General features: G+C 54.4%; 1 protein-coding gene across 1 annotated transcript in view; it reads right to left on the bottom strand.

The window, feature by feature from the left end:
• Positions 1 to 3,171: 3,171 nt before the first annotated feature.
• Positions 3,172 to 14,860, bottom strand: part of NCOR2 (nuclear receptor corepressor 2) — a 159,809-nt gene continuing 148,120 nt past the window's right edge. The window contains exons 36-47 of the mRNA XM_065739140.1: positions 14,542 to 14,676; positions 14,272 to 14,434; positions 13,356 to 13,789; positions 11,898 to 12,041; positions 11,646 to 11,794; positions 11,125 to 11,318; positions 9,498 to 9,647; positions 8,542 to 8,687; positions 7,371 to 7,424; positions 5,222 to 5,449; positions 3,743 to 3,922; positions 3,172 to 3,659 (exon numbers count right to left, since the gene is read on the bottom strand). Coding sequence (XP_065595212.1) covers positions 3,484 to 3,659; positions 3,743 to 3,922; positions 5,222 to 5,449; positions 7,371 to 7,424; positions 8,542 to 8,687; positions 9,498 to 9,647; positions 11,125 to 11,318; positions 11,646 to 11,794; positions 11,898 to 12,041; positions 13,356 to 13,789; positions 14,272 to 14,434; positions 14,542 to 14,676 — 2,153 coding nt within the window. The 3' untranslated portion in view covers positions 3,172 to 3,483. The remainder of the gene's footprint in view (positions 3,660 to 3,742; positions 3,923 to 5,221; positions 5,450 to 7,370; positions 7,425 to 8,541; positions 8,688 to 9,497; positions 9,648 to 11,124; positions 11,319 to 11,645; positions 11,795 to 11,897; positions 12,042 to 13,355; positions 13,790 to 14,271; positions 14,435 to 14,541; positions 14,677 to 14,860) is intronic.

The raw sequence follows: 14,860 nt of genomic DNA, 5'->3' as shown, positions 1-14,860 counted from the left end.
CCACTTTTCAGCCCATTTCTCTGTTGGCATCTCCAACTGTGCCCCATCGCTGTGGGGTCCCCCACCCACCCCACTGCCACCCATGCTGTGCCACCAACTCGCTCTTCCTGGCCTTACGCATGCAAAAGAAGCAGGAGAGCTGTATTTTGCTGGCAAATAAGCTTTTTTGTTTGTTTGTTTGTTTGCTTTTTTTTTATTTTTTCAACAGTCAGGCAGTGTTCAGCCACTGCTGCCCACACCACTTGCTGGTGGGTGTGCTGAGCAAAGTAATAGTGAACAAGCCCTTCACCTTCAGCAGCAGAACATCTCCCCTTCAGAGCAAGCTGGGTAAATATTTACACCTTGTGGTTTCTATGTACAGCCCTGTCTATCATACAGCTCACTTTCAAACAGCTATGCACAGTTTGGTCGCACAGAAAATAGATATCCTTCCCCAGTTCCCTCCCCCCTCCCCCCCAGGTACAGTTCAAATTGCCCAATAATTTGTTTGTACAAATAGCAAAGTGGGTGAACATTACCTTTAAACTTGGGTTGTTTGGGGTTTTTTTGATGGTTTAACATGCCTTCCTCCTCCTCGGGCTGCAGGACGGGGATGTATGGTTGGTTGGCAGCACAAGCACACATCAGCAAGGACCTGCCATGGGGTTTGGGGATATATGGGGTGCTGGGCTGCAGCCGTGCTGGGTGGGTGTGTGGGGTGATTTTGGGAAGCTGCTGCTTCCCAAAAACACAGCCCCACAGCCAGTCCCTCCACACGGCCACGCATCTCCTTCCCAGCATGTGGTAAACTCATTGAATTTACTCACAATTGATTTCCAGCTGGAGGGAGCTCCCTGTTTCCACCAAAAGCGGCTCAGAGCTGCTGCCCCGTGTGCCCCTGTGCGGCTGGATAGGGTCTGTGGAGGGACAACGGGGACAGAGCAGGACATGAAGCACCCAGGGGAGAGCAGGCAGGGAGCAGGGCTTCCCTGAGCTAAGCCAACCCCACACACCGCCCCGAAGGTGCTGCTCCTGGCCCAGCCCAGGGAACAACAGCCCCAAAATGGCGGACGCCGCCTCACAAACACCTCACAGCCCTCGGCAGCACCACAGCCCCTCACTGGGGGCTCCCGAAGGGAAAACGAGAAAACAACTGGGCAGCAGGGCCTCTTCATGGGAGGTGGGGTGACATGACATGGCTGAGGCAGTGGGGTGACATGACATGGCTGAGGCTGTGCCCCTCAGGTCCGTGGCATGGGACATCCCACTGAACCAGGCCCTGGTGGCAGCGGGGCGGCCGCAGCCAGAGTTTGTGGGGACAGGCAGGAGGGGATGGGAGAGGATATGCCCCAGCAGGGCAGCCACCCTCACAAACACTGAGGTGAGGGGACACCTGAGCCCCACGCTGTGTCCCTCTGCTCCCAGTGCCAACGCTGCATGGCCAGCAGGGCGAGGGCTGCCCCATCCACCAGCTCCGCCAAACCTGCAGGGACCTGCACCTCTCTCGGCCTCTCTTCCAAGACACCGAAGCAGCACTACTGTGCCAAGTGGTAACTTTATTCTTTGTGGTGTTTTTTTTTTTTCTTTTCTCTCTCTGAAAAGCTTAAAGAGGTGGTTTTTGAAGATGGGTTGAATTTAGACTTTTCCCAGAAAAAAATCTGTGACACTTTTAATAGCGTTATGCCCAGACATCAGCTCTGACAGCTCTACGTCTCAGAGCCGGGGAGATACCAGCAGCAATAACCTGGGAACAGAAACACTTCCACATCGTTGTGCACTCTCTTTTTTTTTTTTTTTCTTAAAAAAAAAAAAAAAAAAAAGCACAACAGAAAAGACACAAACATCGATGAACGTTAAAAACCTGTACATTGTAAAAAACAAAACAAAAAAACAAAACAAAACAAAAAACCCATACCCCAAACAAACAACAAACACCGTCATTCTCTTGCTTCGAAATCAGAATCATTGCAGGGGGGGAAAAGAAAGAACCGTGGCGAGGTGAGCGGGCGATGCTCGCTGCCTGGCGGGTCAGAGCTGCTGCGGGCTGCGGGAAGTCTGTGCCGTGCTCCTGTTTCCTCTAGCGTACAGAATGCAAAGCATTTAATACTTTTTTTTTCTTTTTTTTTTTTTTTTTTGCCATTTTTTTCCCCCAGAGCGAGAAAGCAGAAGTGAATGGAAAAAAAAAAAATCTAATATTTTTGTTCTTTAACTGCAGATATGATCCAACATCATGGAATGAAAAAAAAATAATGTAAAGTAGAGCATTCGTGTGTATCACAAAAATACAATAAAAACTTTTTTTTTCCTTTTTTTTTTTTTAAAGTCTCCTGTGAGCTCTCCCTGCCCCGCTGCCCTCCTGCTGCGCTGCTCCGCACCCGGCAGCTCCGGAGGGATCTGGAGAACCAACGCCTGCAACCAGCAAAGGCTTTCTGCTGAGTCAGCAGCAGTGTGTGTCACGGGGGCCCTGCAACCATGGCAAGATTATTTTTTAAACTAAGTTTATACATTCTCCTGACTTACAGATGACTTTGATGGATCACTGTTACCCATCTCTCTCTCTTTTTTTTTTTGTTTTTCTTTTTTTAAAACATTTCCATACAATGGACAAACACATCAAAGCCTGCGTGTAAGAACAGAACCTCTTTTACAGCATGTAATACTGTGTTTTGTTTAAGTCCTTCCTTGCGTAAAATATCGACATAATTCACCGAAGGTATCAAAAATATACCCTGTAGACCAATACAATTTACAATTGCCTTTTCTCACCATTCAGAAAACAATGCACTTAAAGCAACCGAGCCCGTCTGTGGGCAGCACGGGGAATCTCTTCCCACTCCGATGGAGCCCGGGCCCTCTGCCACCGACGGGACCAGCAATTTCCTCAGAAATGGCTCTTCTTGCCCTCCCTGCTCCCCCAGCTGCGTGCAAAGCGCATCGAGCTGACGCGTCCTGCGCGGTGGGGACGGCAGCTCCCACCCTCCGATCTGCCGAAGGAAACCGAACCGGGTTCAATCCTATGAAGCACCTTCCATCTTTTCGTTGTTGTTGTTAAACCGTTCCAAGGTTTTGTGTTTCCGTGGCACGGCCCCACGGAGCCCCTCACCCGGCGCCGTGGAGCAGAGCATCCGTGTGCGCGCAGCCCCGGGGTCACTGCACAGCAATGCTGGCGAGGACGAAGATGGGATCCTTGGGTTTTGTCTCGTTAAGGCTTCTTTTTTTCTTTCTTAGACTGAAGAGGATGCAGACGTTTCCAGATGTTGAGAACAACAACAAGAACAACAACAACAAAAAACAGAAGGGAAAAAAAGAAAAGAAAAAAAAAAAAAAGAAAATCATCCCCACCAAACTGCCCGGTTGGGAGAGGAAGGAAATGAAAATTAAAAACCAAAAGAAAGCTCTGCTCCTGCGTCTTTGCTCATGAGAGCCATCGGGGCCAGGCCCCGGGCACCTTGCTCGCTCCCTGCGCCTTCGGTTTGGTCGCCGTCTCCCTGCCCCTGGCTCGCTTCATTCACTGTCTGAAAGGGTCTCGTACTGGGAGCAGAGCAGGGGCTTGGGCTCCTCGTCCCAGGCGTGGTGCTGCCCGCCAGGTGTTCCCTGTGGCAGCGGCACAGCCGGGGCCGCCGTCACCACCCCGCTGGGGAGCCGCATGGTGAGCGGGTTGTAGGGGAACGGCGTCGAGCCTGCGTGGGAGCAGAGAGCAGAGGGTCAGTGCTGTGGGACCGGGGGGGTCCCTCGGGGACACGCCCCCTTCCCCGTGCTCTACCTGCGGATGACGGCCGGTCCTCCCAGACGCGGTTGGTGAGGGGCGTCCTCCGGTTGCAGTCCCCCTCTGAGTGCACCGAGGAGACGGACGGTGGCCGCTCGCCAGAGGACAGGCCGGGCGCCGGGGACTTGGCCTTGCGGCTGTTGGGTCTGGCAGCGATCTTTGGCTTCCCCCCTCCTGCTGCAAAGAGAAGTGCCTGCTCATCAGCCAGCCCTGCTGGGATGTGGCCACAACGGATTTTAGGGGGGAAGTGGGCACAGAGTGCGTGCACCCCCCTGAGCTTCCCCAGCCCCACGCATTGTTTGAAGCCTGCAAGGTGCTGGTGGCAGGAGGCAAGCACGCCCTGCACGGGGGGACCCTGTAGCTACACAGTGCTGCAGTCCCTCATTCCTGTGATCCTTAATCCATCCTTATAGCACAATCTCTGGCCACGTTTCAGCCAGACTTTAAAGGTTTAGTGGATAGAACATCCTGTGCTGGGGATGTCAGCCCAGCTAAGCAGGACATAGCTCCCAAAAGGATGGGCTCTTGTCCCACCTCACCTGCCCTGGGCAGATCTCAGTAGGCACAGGGAAAAAAAGCATGGCTGGCAGAAGCTGCTGGGCTCATGCAGCAGCCAGAGAGCATGCCTGCAGCAAGCTGTGGAGTGCTTGCTGCCAGCTGGGCAGGGCAGAGCACCACATGCCCCCACACATCGATGGGCTGGAGACTGCCCCAGCATCTACTGGGCCCTCTGTGTACAGGGCACAAATGCACACCCCAAGCCAGCCGGGCTCCCTTCCCAAGCTGAGGGTGTGCACAACCGATGCTGAGCAAACCCTACAAGGCACTAAGACTCAGCACACCCCAGCCCTGCACTCAGATGGCATCCCCATCTGTCCCTCCTGGCTTTATGCGAGAGCCCTCTCTCTTCCTCCAGGCACTGCACATCTCAGCACTGACACCCTGAGACCGGGGTGGGGAGAGAATCATGGTGCTGCCCTGTATCCCCCTGCACCTGCCTGTGGCTTGGAGCAGCTCTGGAGCCCAGCTCCAGGAAGGCAGTGCTGGATCTGAGCACTCCCTCCTGCTGTGTGGGCATGGGATGGGGCTTTACAAACAGTCTGGGGTGACTCTTTATGTATCACTTTGGTCTTCAGGGTCTTGGCTTCCCCCCCCCCCATAAACTTCTTTTATTTAATTAAAAAAAAAAACCAAAAAAGGGAGGTATTAAAAAAACCAAAACAGAAACAAACGGGGGAAGGAGCACAGTCAGTGGTTTAGAGAAAGCATCAGCACCTTCCGAGACTATTAAATGAACATCAAACAAGACCGGGATTAATCAGCGGATTCACAAAGCTTGAAGCCGGGGTGGGGAGAAAAGAAAACCAAAATGAACAAAAACGGGGGAGGGGGGGAACAAATCCACCCAGGAGGAAGGGAAATAGAAAGTGCTGAGAATTAATAATACAGAGAGTGAAGGTGGAGAGGGCTGCAGACCTGGCAAGGAGCGCACGTCCTCGTTTCGTCCATCAGCAGGAGTTATGGGCATAGCAGCGGGCAGGCTTGCACTGGCATTCAGAGAGTTAAAAGCATTGGCACTGAGAGGTGAGCGCTCTTCCCACTGCTCGTCATATTTACCCATTAGGGCTTTCCTAATTATTGCCTCCAACCCCATGTTGGTACTGGAATTCTCTTGGACCGACTGGCTCCTACAACTGATTAGCCCTGGGAGATACGGGAAGGGGAGGAAAGAGGGGATGGGAGGTGGGGGGGGAGCCAAATGAGAAGAAAGATGGGATGGGGAAAGGGGAGAAAGGAGACAAGGAAGGAGGGAAGAAACAAACAGTCAGCACATTCTCGCAAAGCAACAAATGTTGTCATCTTGTTCTGTAAAGCTCTGCAACGCGTGTTGGCCCCCCTCCTCCTCCTCCTCCTCCTCCTCCTCCTCCCCACTCCATCCCGCCCCAGGTCCTGGCAGGGAAAGGGGCTGGGATGGGGCTGAGGGCTCAGAGGAAGCGGGGAAGGGTCTGTGCTGAGCCCCGGGGTGCAGCAGGAGGGGGCTGCACACCCACCTGGCTCAGTGCCTGGCTGCAGGGAGCCCGCACGGATGCATGTATGGATGCAATATGGTTGTGCGGAGAAACTGGAGGCTGGGGCTTCCCAAGGAGGGGGGAGAGACAGGGGAGGAAGAGGGGGCACTTAGAAAAAAACATGAAAACTGGATTGGAAAGAACTGCCCAGATTTGGCATCAGCATAGGAGGTGGGAGAGGGGCACACGGCCCGCAGGGCTGGGGAGGTCCTTCGGTCCCCCCTCGCCCCAACCCTCCCCAAAGAGCCCCCCCCAGACTTGGCCACGGCTGCGGGACAGGCTGCAGAGGCAAGGTGTGTGTCCGAGTGGCAGTGAGTGTCAGAAGCCATGCAGTTATAGTGCAGCGCAGGGACCAGAGGGCACTAGGCTCAGCCACGCGACCGTCATTCCCAACGCGGTGGTTACAGGGGAACAAGCAAGGGCAAAATACAGACACAAGAACAGCAGGCTGGCAAGGGAACCCCCTGACAGCCTCCAGCTCACCACGTCCCAGGGGGTTCATACCCCAGGAAAGGAGCAGGGTGTTCCCACGGCCCCCTCCAGACCCCCGACTCCCTATGCTTATGAGCATCTGGAACCAGGGGATGCTCTCAGGACGCTGGGCTTCACCCCATGAATTCTGCCTGCCACAGTCTACTGGGCCCCACATGAGAGTGGTCCCACAATGCACTGCCCTCCTGCACCATGATCTGTGAGCAGCCCTGGGCTCAGATCTGGCACGGAGGCAGAGCAGCACAGAAGCAAGCATGGCACCCCTTGCTCCTTCCCTTGGCAGGGGGAAATTTGGTCATTCCTCCTTATAATTAAACACAACAACCCAGAGGCATCCTCCACTGCAGGTGTTAATCACTTATTAAGTAGTATTAAATACCCTTCAGTGGGGACTCCTGTGAGAAAGCTGCTCTGCAGAGCTGGATCCCCATGGCTGACAGGGACATGTGGCACATCACCTACAGAATGTGCCTCCTGCCCCAGCAGCATGTCACAGCCCTGGGAGAGCAGCCCGGCCCCATGGCAGCAAGGGGCCCTGTTTCCTTGCGGTGCTGCTCGGGGAGTGCAGCTACCTCTGCCTTTGGGCAGGTGAGACAGAGAGGGCTGGGTGCTGCCACGCAGAAGACTCAGCTGTTGGCATTTTGTGCCCTTGGGCTGACTTGTCCAACACCTGAGGAGCCCCCACTAGACAACCCTATAGAACTGTTTTCAGTCCCTCTTTGATCTCTCTCTTCCCCTCCTAGCTGGGCCAAAAGTCAGAAGATCAAAAAAGTCAGCAGATCTGGGGAGGGTGCAGTGCTTCTGGGAAGCTCCCAGACTTCCAGTTTAGCTCCTGCACTGCCCCTTCAGCTCTGCACAGCTCTGACTCTTCCTTGCCCTCTGCAAAGCTCTGAGTCACACTGCAGTGGGGAGCAATGGAGGGCAGTGAGGCTGCAGCCTCAGCAATGCCACGCTTGGCATAATTGCAGAAGGAAAAAAGGAGATGCTCCAATCTCCCTGTCTTCCTGCTCTAGATAGCTATGAGCTCAGTATGGAATGAGGCATGGTACAGATGTGAGAGTTACCTGCTCCAGTAATCGCTGGCATATTGAAAATCTCTGTCCCAGGCTGCCCAACATCTGGGGAGAAACAAAGAAGCTCTTGAGTATGGAGCAGTGCTGCACTGGCGCCATGGAGTCAGCCAGAGCTTGTGTCCCACAGCAGCCCCAAGCCCCGGGGCAGCTCTGCCTGAAGGCCAGCAGCCACGTCTTGGGAAAGGGCAGAGAAGCAGACACCAGGGTGATGCCTTCACACCCAGCACTGCACTCCCTCCTCCCTCCAGCCCTTCAGATTGAGAGCTCGATGAAGTTGAACCCTCTCCAGCCTATGGGACTCCCACAGGCTCCAATCCGCCGTACCCAGGTCTGGGCAGTGGGGAGGGCAAGAAGGAGAAGAAACGTTACATCAATATTTTCCCTCTTAGCTGAGCTATTTGACTTGGATAATGCTTTCCTTAGAATAACAGAAACTCTCATCAAATAAGAGGCGTTTCCTATTTCTGTATATTTTCCCTTGATAAGGAAAAGTGTGGAAGGTCATGGGGTTCAGCCACACGTTCCCAAAGGGACATAACAATACTGTTGGCTCATGGTAACATCATCCAGGAGACGAGACAGCTCAGTCGCTTTTATCCAATGCAGCTGTTGTAAGATGGATTCAAATTGAATTAGTATTGACTGTATAATGTGGGGCTAAATTAAATTATGATCCTATCTACTCTATTAGCGGTTAATGAATGAATGGGCTGGATTTTTAATATAAGCCAGCCTGGTTAGTTTTACAGAGCTATACCAATATTGACGTAAGGATTAAAGTAACGTTTGGGGGAGATGCATCTCAAGGAGGAAGGATTCAGCTTGGCTGGCCATTCATTAAAATATCAACTGCTCGTAAGTCTCCTCCATGCTCAGCTCATTATTTCCTTCCTCTTGAGAGGTTATCTGGTGCTACCACAGGGTGGGATTGACAGCCCCACAGCGTGGAGATATGCAGCTGGGAAGGCTCCCATCACCTCCCCAGATGCACCAAAATGCTTTTGGCACTTGCACTTCCCAAGAAACCACAGCATGATGCAGAGAGCTGGCTGGGAGCTCCCAGCCTGCCACACAGAAGCACTCCTCCCCAAACCTCCTTCGCTTCATGTACCCTTAAGGCTTTTCCCCTCGTGCCCCAACATGAGGATCCTCAAGTCCTTACTGTACTCCGTCTCATTTTTGTTGGTCGTGCTGAGCTTCTTGATGATTTCCTGTTTCTTGGACTTCACCATGGCAGAGTTGCTCTCTGTCAGCTTACTGAAGAAAGCTGGAGGCTGAGTGTTGTTTCCTGGGGACTTGGACCCCATCCTGCAAAGCAAAAGGCCATCAGAAACCTCTGCAATGTCCCGCCCAGAGCTGCACTCTTCCCTTAGTGCAACTACTCATCATCAGTCCAGGGCTCCTGAGATATTTGGGATATTTAACCTATCATAGAACCGTTAAGAGTTGGACGGGATCCCCGAAGGCCGTGTGCTCCCACTGCCCGCAGCGCACAGGGACACGCACAGCTCCAGCAGTGCTCACTACCCCATCCCCTGACCTTGGATGTCTGCAGGGACAGGGCAGCACCACCTCTCTGTGCACCCTGTGCCACTGCCTCACTGCCTTTATTGTAAAAAACTTCCTCCTCATATCCAAAAATCTCTTTTTTCCTTTTACCCTTTTATGATGATCTAGGATTGATCATCGTAAGTGACATTGCTTCTGCCTGCAAGAAAAAATCTATGCCCTAACTTTTCCCACATTGCAACAAATGAGCCCCATTTCTCAGACCTAAAAAACAGTTCCACAAGAGCAGATCTGGTACTCAGCCAATCATTCAGGGAGTCAGTTTCTACAGAAAGACACTTCAGGTGGCCCTCTGAAGAGGGCCCCTGAGATGCAGCAGCAGAAGGGATGGGAGCACGGCCAGGCTGTGGTGCTGAGCCGCGTGCAGGAGCGTGGCCATGTCCTAGGAGGAGCAGCGAGGAGGCCAGCTCCACGGATGGGCTGTGGGAGCCAGCTGGCCCTGCTGCAGACAGAAGACAGCGTCCAGCTCAGCAGGGATGGGGCCCAGCAATGGGGTCGTGCTGTGGGTGGAGGTGAGCGTGGGGATGGGTGCAGCCCTGGCTGCAGTACCTCTGGTCCAGCTGCTCGCCCTCGCGGTACAGGATCGGGTACGTGGCGCTCTTGGCGTGCTCCGCCTCTCCCACGCCGTCTGGTGGAGACACGGGCTCGATGCAGTTGTCTGACCCGCTGCCGGCCGAGGCTTTGCTCTGCTCTGGGGATCTGAGGATGGCGATGGGGAGATGCAATCGGTGCACTGCAACGCGCTCAGTCTCCGCGTGGGGTGATGGGGAAGGACTACAACAGCGCGCAGTCCAACAGGAACGAAGCCAAGCTCCCCACCCTCGTGGGCTCACGGCACCGTTTAACACGAAGCCCTCAGCGCAGTGCAGCTTTTCCGAACCTCAGGCGTGCTGAGCAGCGCTGGGTGGAGACGCAGCCCAGATCTGCAGGCAGCACACCAGGCAGCAATGCCCAAAACATCCCAGGAGATGTGAGGGCGCAGCCCTGGGGCTCAGTCCCAGCCACAACCCCTCTGGAGGGCGGGACATCAGTGCTCTGGGGACACAGCTTGTGATTCTATGTGATGCTATGTTTTCTAATGCTCGGGAGGGCAGCACCCGCCACCTCCATCCACATCACTGCAGGGTCGTGGTGGGGCCATGTGGGGCAGCTGGAGGGATGCAGCCCTCCAACTGCAGCCTGGGAGGTGGCCAGGGCTGAGCCCACAAGGAATTCCTCATGGGCAGTTCTGAGAGTTTGCGTCTTTGTTCTTTCTGTGGTTTCTTTTTCTCAGTTTTTTTCATCTCTGGCTGGTCAGGGCTGGGCTCTGTCCCCTGATGTTACAAATCCAACTCTAAGACCATGCACAGCTGAGGGAAACAATGTCATTTACTGACAAGGATCCGTGGGTTTGGAGACCTCTCTGCTTCCTGGACACACCTGGGTTTCACCATCTCTGATGCTGGGCTGGGAGGACAGACACCTATCCCACATTTCCCTTTTTTCCACTTCAATCATATGTTCTAACACTATCTGCATGATTTGGCAGTGACTTCAAAAGAAATAACAGTGTTGCATGAAGCAACAAGAATCATTAAGAATGATGAAGGCAAAATTTACTGAACCAGCAGAAAGCATGTTTCTTTGTGGGCTTTTTTGGAACCATCTGTGGTCTGAAATGTCACTGCTCAGTGCCAGAGACTGAGGACAGGGACAGCAGAAACAGCAGTGGGCACAAACCCAAATGTATTGAACTATCTGAACACAAAACACTTTTTTGACTGTGAGTGTGCATGAACACGGAGACAGGACGCCCAGGGAGGTTCTGAAGTCTCCATCAACGGAGATACTCAAAACCCAGCTGACCATGGTCACAGCCAACCTGCTCCAGCCATCCCTGCCTGCACAGGGCGTCCATCTGGAGGGTCTTAAGAGGTCCATTCCCACCTAAAAGCCAACTCTAAGAGCATCTCCAGGACTACATGGGTGTTCAGAGAGGCACTGCCTGGGAAAACATCCAGCTCAGAAGGAAGTGATCCACGCGTGCCCCAAGAGGAGACCATAAATCCAACAGTGCCAAATGACACCAGCTCTACACACACCCTTACCAGAGTGCCATGAAGCCAAGGGCAGCCCTGATTTGAGCCACCTGGCAGAACCCATCTGTGCCTGCTGCGTTTCGATGCTCTGAGCTCACCTTTTGCCTCCTTCGTTCTGTGGGGAGATCCTGGAAGCCACTGCGTGCTCCTGCTGCTGCAGGTACGCCTCGCTGGGGGTGCGGCGCAGGTCCAGCACGGAGCACGCGGCCCCAGGGAAGGAGTACACCGGGGTCTGGATGTGGGAGTTGAGCTGCTGGGGGTGATGGCGTGTGTAGTCCTGGGTGATGACCTCCTAGAAGAAGAAATCCTTGAGTCAGAAGAAAGATGGCTTTTACTTCTTATTTCATGGGAGTCAGCTAAGGACTAGCAGGAGGAAATTAGACTGGTGTGGCCTTGCAGGGGTACGACTTCTGTCTCCTGCCAGCAGCAGCTCTCGCGATGGGCAAGGTTGGGACACAAGGACCTGGGATGAATGCATCAAATGCACTCTGCTCTCTGTGGCCCTACACCAAGTCTCTAGCACTACTCCCAGCCCTCCCAAACAGATATACTTCACAGAAGCTCTGGATGTGGCCCTTCCCTCCTCCCTCCAGACGAAGGAGAAAACAAGCTTAATTACACTGATGTGCTGGGCCAGCGTGACCACCCTCTGGTTCATGCCCTTGACGCTCTGGCTGGACTGCAGGGGCTGGCACTGGGGCTGCGGGCCGTCGGGCTGCCGGAGGTGCTGCAGATGGGCTGCTTCAGGGCCTGAGGCCTTCAGAGAGCCTGGAAGAGGCACAGAGAGCAGAGCTGGAGCAAGGTGACACTCACGTCTCCTTCCCTGATGGCTGAACACCATCTCTGCATGGCACCAGGCCCCTGCCCTCACCTTGCTGCTTCTGCCTCGGGTCATGCTCCCCGTGCCCCTTCTCCACGTCCTGCAGCAGCTTGGCCCCCTTCTCATGGGATAGGCTGGGTGAGCTGACAGGACTCACGGCTTCGATCCGGTCAGGGCTGTATCCGCCATGAAAGCCTGGACAAAGGTGAGAATGGCATTAAAACTGGGAGTCACTGAGCTGCTCCTAACACTGCATGGCTGCTGGTGGCAGTCGTGCATTCAGCAAAGGGGGAAGAAAAACGTGGACCAGGTCTGGCTGAAGCCTGGCCTCCTGTCCCAGTGGGGTCTGCAGCCACATCTCATTCCCGCAGCGCTGGACGTGCAGCTCACAGTGATGACACAAGAGTCAGGACCCAAATTCAACCCCTGTGGGTTTACCTCTTGCTCTTCCCCCTGAGCCCACCTCCTGAAACATAGAAATGTTCTTTTTGACCACTCTCTGCCTTTTAAACCCTTTGCAGAGACTCAAGGTTCAAAACGTGCCGATCTGCAATGAATCAACATTACTTTTTAACAGAGAGGGAACTGAGGCAAGATGGGTCAGAATTCCACAGAGTGGGGCTGAGGAGCTGGACGAGGTCCCCATTTTCCCACCAGCTCAGCAGGTTGGGCAACACTCACAATTTCTGCCCTACAGACCTTCACCCTCCTTTCCTTGTGCTCCATTCCTAGAAACCGCCCCTTCCAGGCAGTGCTGAGTGGTGCCCAGGCACACCCTGCCCCACTGACACACTGCCCCGGCCCCAATGGGATGCCTTGGGCTGTCCTGGTCGGCAAAGAGGGCAAGTGTGGAGTGAGCCACCCTCACCAGAATGGCCCTCCCTATGTCTTCTTTGGGTAGAGGTGCTGGCAGCTCCCAGCTCTCAGGTCCAAGGACCCGGTCAGAGCCACACTGCTCTGTGGCCATGGAGCTCTGATGGCATGACAGGAGCGAGGACATGTGTGCTGGGTGGCCAACAGCCACGTCATGCACACATGCTTGCTTTGCCTCTTCGTTCCTTCAATTTATTGCCCACAACTGTTTCTTACAGACTGCCTGGGAATTTCTAATGGTGGGGAAATCAGAATTAGCAAATTGCTATTGTCTGTAAAAAGCAATACCAGGAACTGCGTGACATTTGCAGAACAGGGCTCGGCTGGGAAGTGTGGGGGAAAGGAAGAACCCTAGAACATGCACAAATAGTGACTGCAATAACGTAATGGGGAGGAGAGGGACAAGCACACCTCAGGAGCTGACAAAGCCAACAACCAAAGTGTACAACTAAAAATAAGAAATAATGAAATAGAACTGTTTTCAGGCCACAGCTCTCTGGCCCCTTCCCTCCAAAGGCTTACCATGGCCAGTGGAGCTGATACTCAGCGAGCCTCTTTCTCGCTGCCCCTTATCACAAGAAATTTGGCACACGATAATCACATCTATGAAGCTGGCTGCTGTTGTGGTGCTCTTACCGAGTGCTCGGAGCTCCTGTTCCTGCATGGAAAAGGGTTTACTTTGACTCTTTTCTCTACTGTGCTGCTCAGGGCCCGAGGCTGCGTGCTGCTGGTCCAGAGGGTGGTGGTGCTGCTGGCTTTTCCCCTGTCCTCTGCTATAGTGATGAGAAGAACTGGGTCCGGAGGCAGGTAGAGGCCTGGACTCCATGGCTTTAATAGGTGAAGGCGACTGTTCGAGGCTAGCCCCGCTGGGCAGCTTTGAGGTGAAGACGTTGCTGTCGGTCTGGGCTCGCTCTGCTTTTGCTTCCCGTGCCCTCGAGGCCTCTTTCTGCAGGACAGCTGGGTCCAGCATGGCTGCGTAGCTGTCTGCTGCGCCCATGGAGGAGCGCAGGGCGGAGGCCGAGGGGAAGGCTGCAGAACGGATCGGCGATGTGGTGGTGGTGGAGGAGGTTCTGCAAGGCAAAAGGTGATGGAGCAAAGGTCAAAGAAAAGCATGTGGCAAAGGAGAGTGCTTGGCACTGTCTGACTGTGATCCTCAGTCCGAGCACAGAATCACAGAACGGCTTTAGGTTGGAGGGGACCTTAAAGATCACTGAGCTCCAACTGCCTGCCATGGGTCACAGAGGTGGCACATGCTGGGGCAGCTGAGGGAGCACAGATGAAGCCTCTGCCAACCAGGTGCCTGTCAGAACTGCTGGCCATGGGATATGTGGCTTGGGTGGACTGAGTAGAGCTAAAAAAGCCCACGGGGCACGCCCAGAGGCATCCAGAACCCCCTCTCCCCACCGCAACTTCCCCGAGTCCCAGCCCTGCTCCTGCTGGGGCACAGCCAAGACAACCCTTGTGCATCTCCAAGGTGGCCCACGAAGTGCTCCATAATGAGCCACCATATCCACCCTGAGGAAAGAGGCAAGGACAGCGCACGGGGACGTACCGCAAGACGGAAGGAGTGGGGGTCTCCGAGGAGATGATCTTCATGCTCGTGTTGTGGAGCACGCTGGGGCGCTGCTGAATGGTCTCATGGGTGCGGGGTGAGACGGGAGAGTGCTGGTGGCTGTGAGAGTGCGAGGAGGAACGGCTACTGGACTGCTCTGTACCTGGGGGCAAACACAGCCAAGGATTTCAGCCCTTTGTTTTGTAGTCCCGACCCCATCTCCACCCAGCAAGGCCCCTGGGTGTGGTGCCAGCTGCCCCCGCAGCTCACCAGGTCTCCAGATGGGCGCATGCTCCACCGTGGTGGATACTAGGATGGATTTTTCACGCTCCCTCTCACGTTCACGCTCCCGATCTCGTTCCCGCTCTGATGATCCAGATTGTTTGGTCAAGTGCGTGGGACCTCCTGAAACCCAACAGGAAGGCAATGAAAGGGCTGCAAGCAGTCACTCCACACAGGGAACGCTCCCTGCCCTTCACACTGCTGCGTCTGCAGAGCAGATAAGTGATGGCCCCATCCAAGGTCATCTGGAGCAGCGCAGCCCAGGATGACCAGTATGACACAGCCCAGGAAATTCATGCAATAGTTG

This window comes from Cyrtonyx montezumae, unplaced genomic scaffold (assembly GCF_038088225.1).
Source record: "Cyrtonyx montezumae isolate F1298 unplaced genomic scaffold, pur_monq_1.0 scaffold_23, whole genome shotgun sequence".
Lineage (NCBI taxonomy): Eukaryota > Metazoa > Chordata > Aves > Galliformes > Odontophoridae > Cyrtonyx > Cyrtonyx montezumae.
This window is presented reverse-complemented; position numbering and strand designations above follow the sequence as displayed.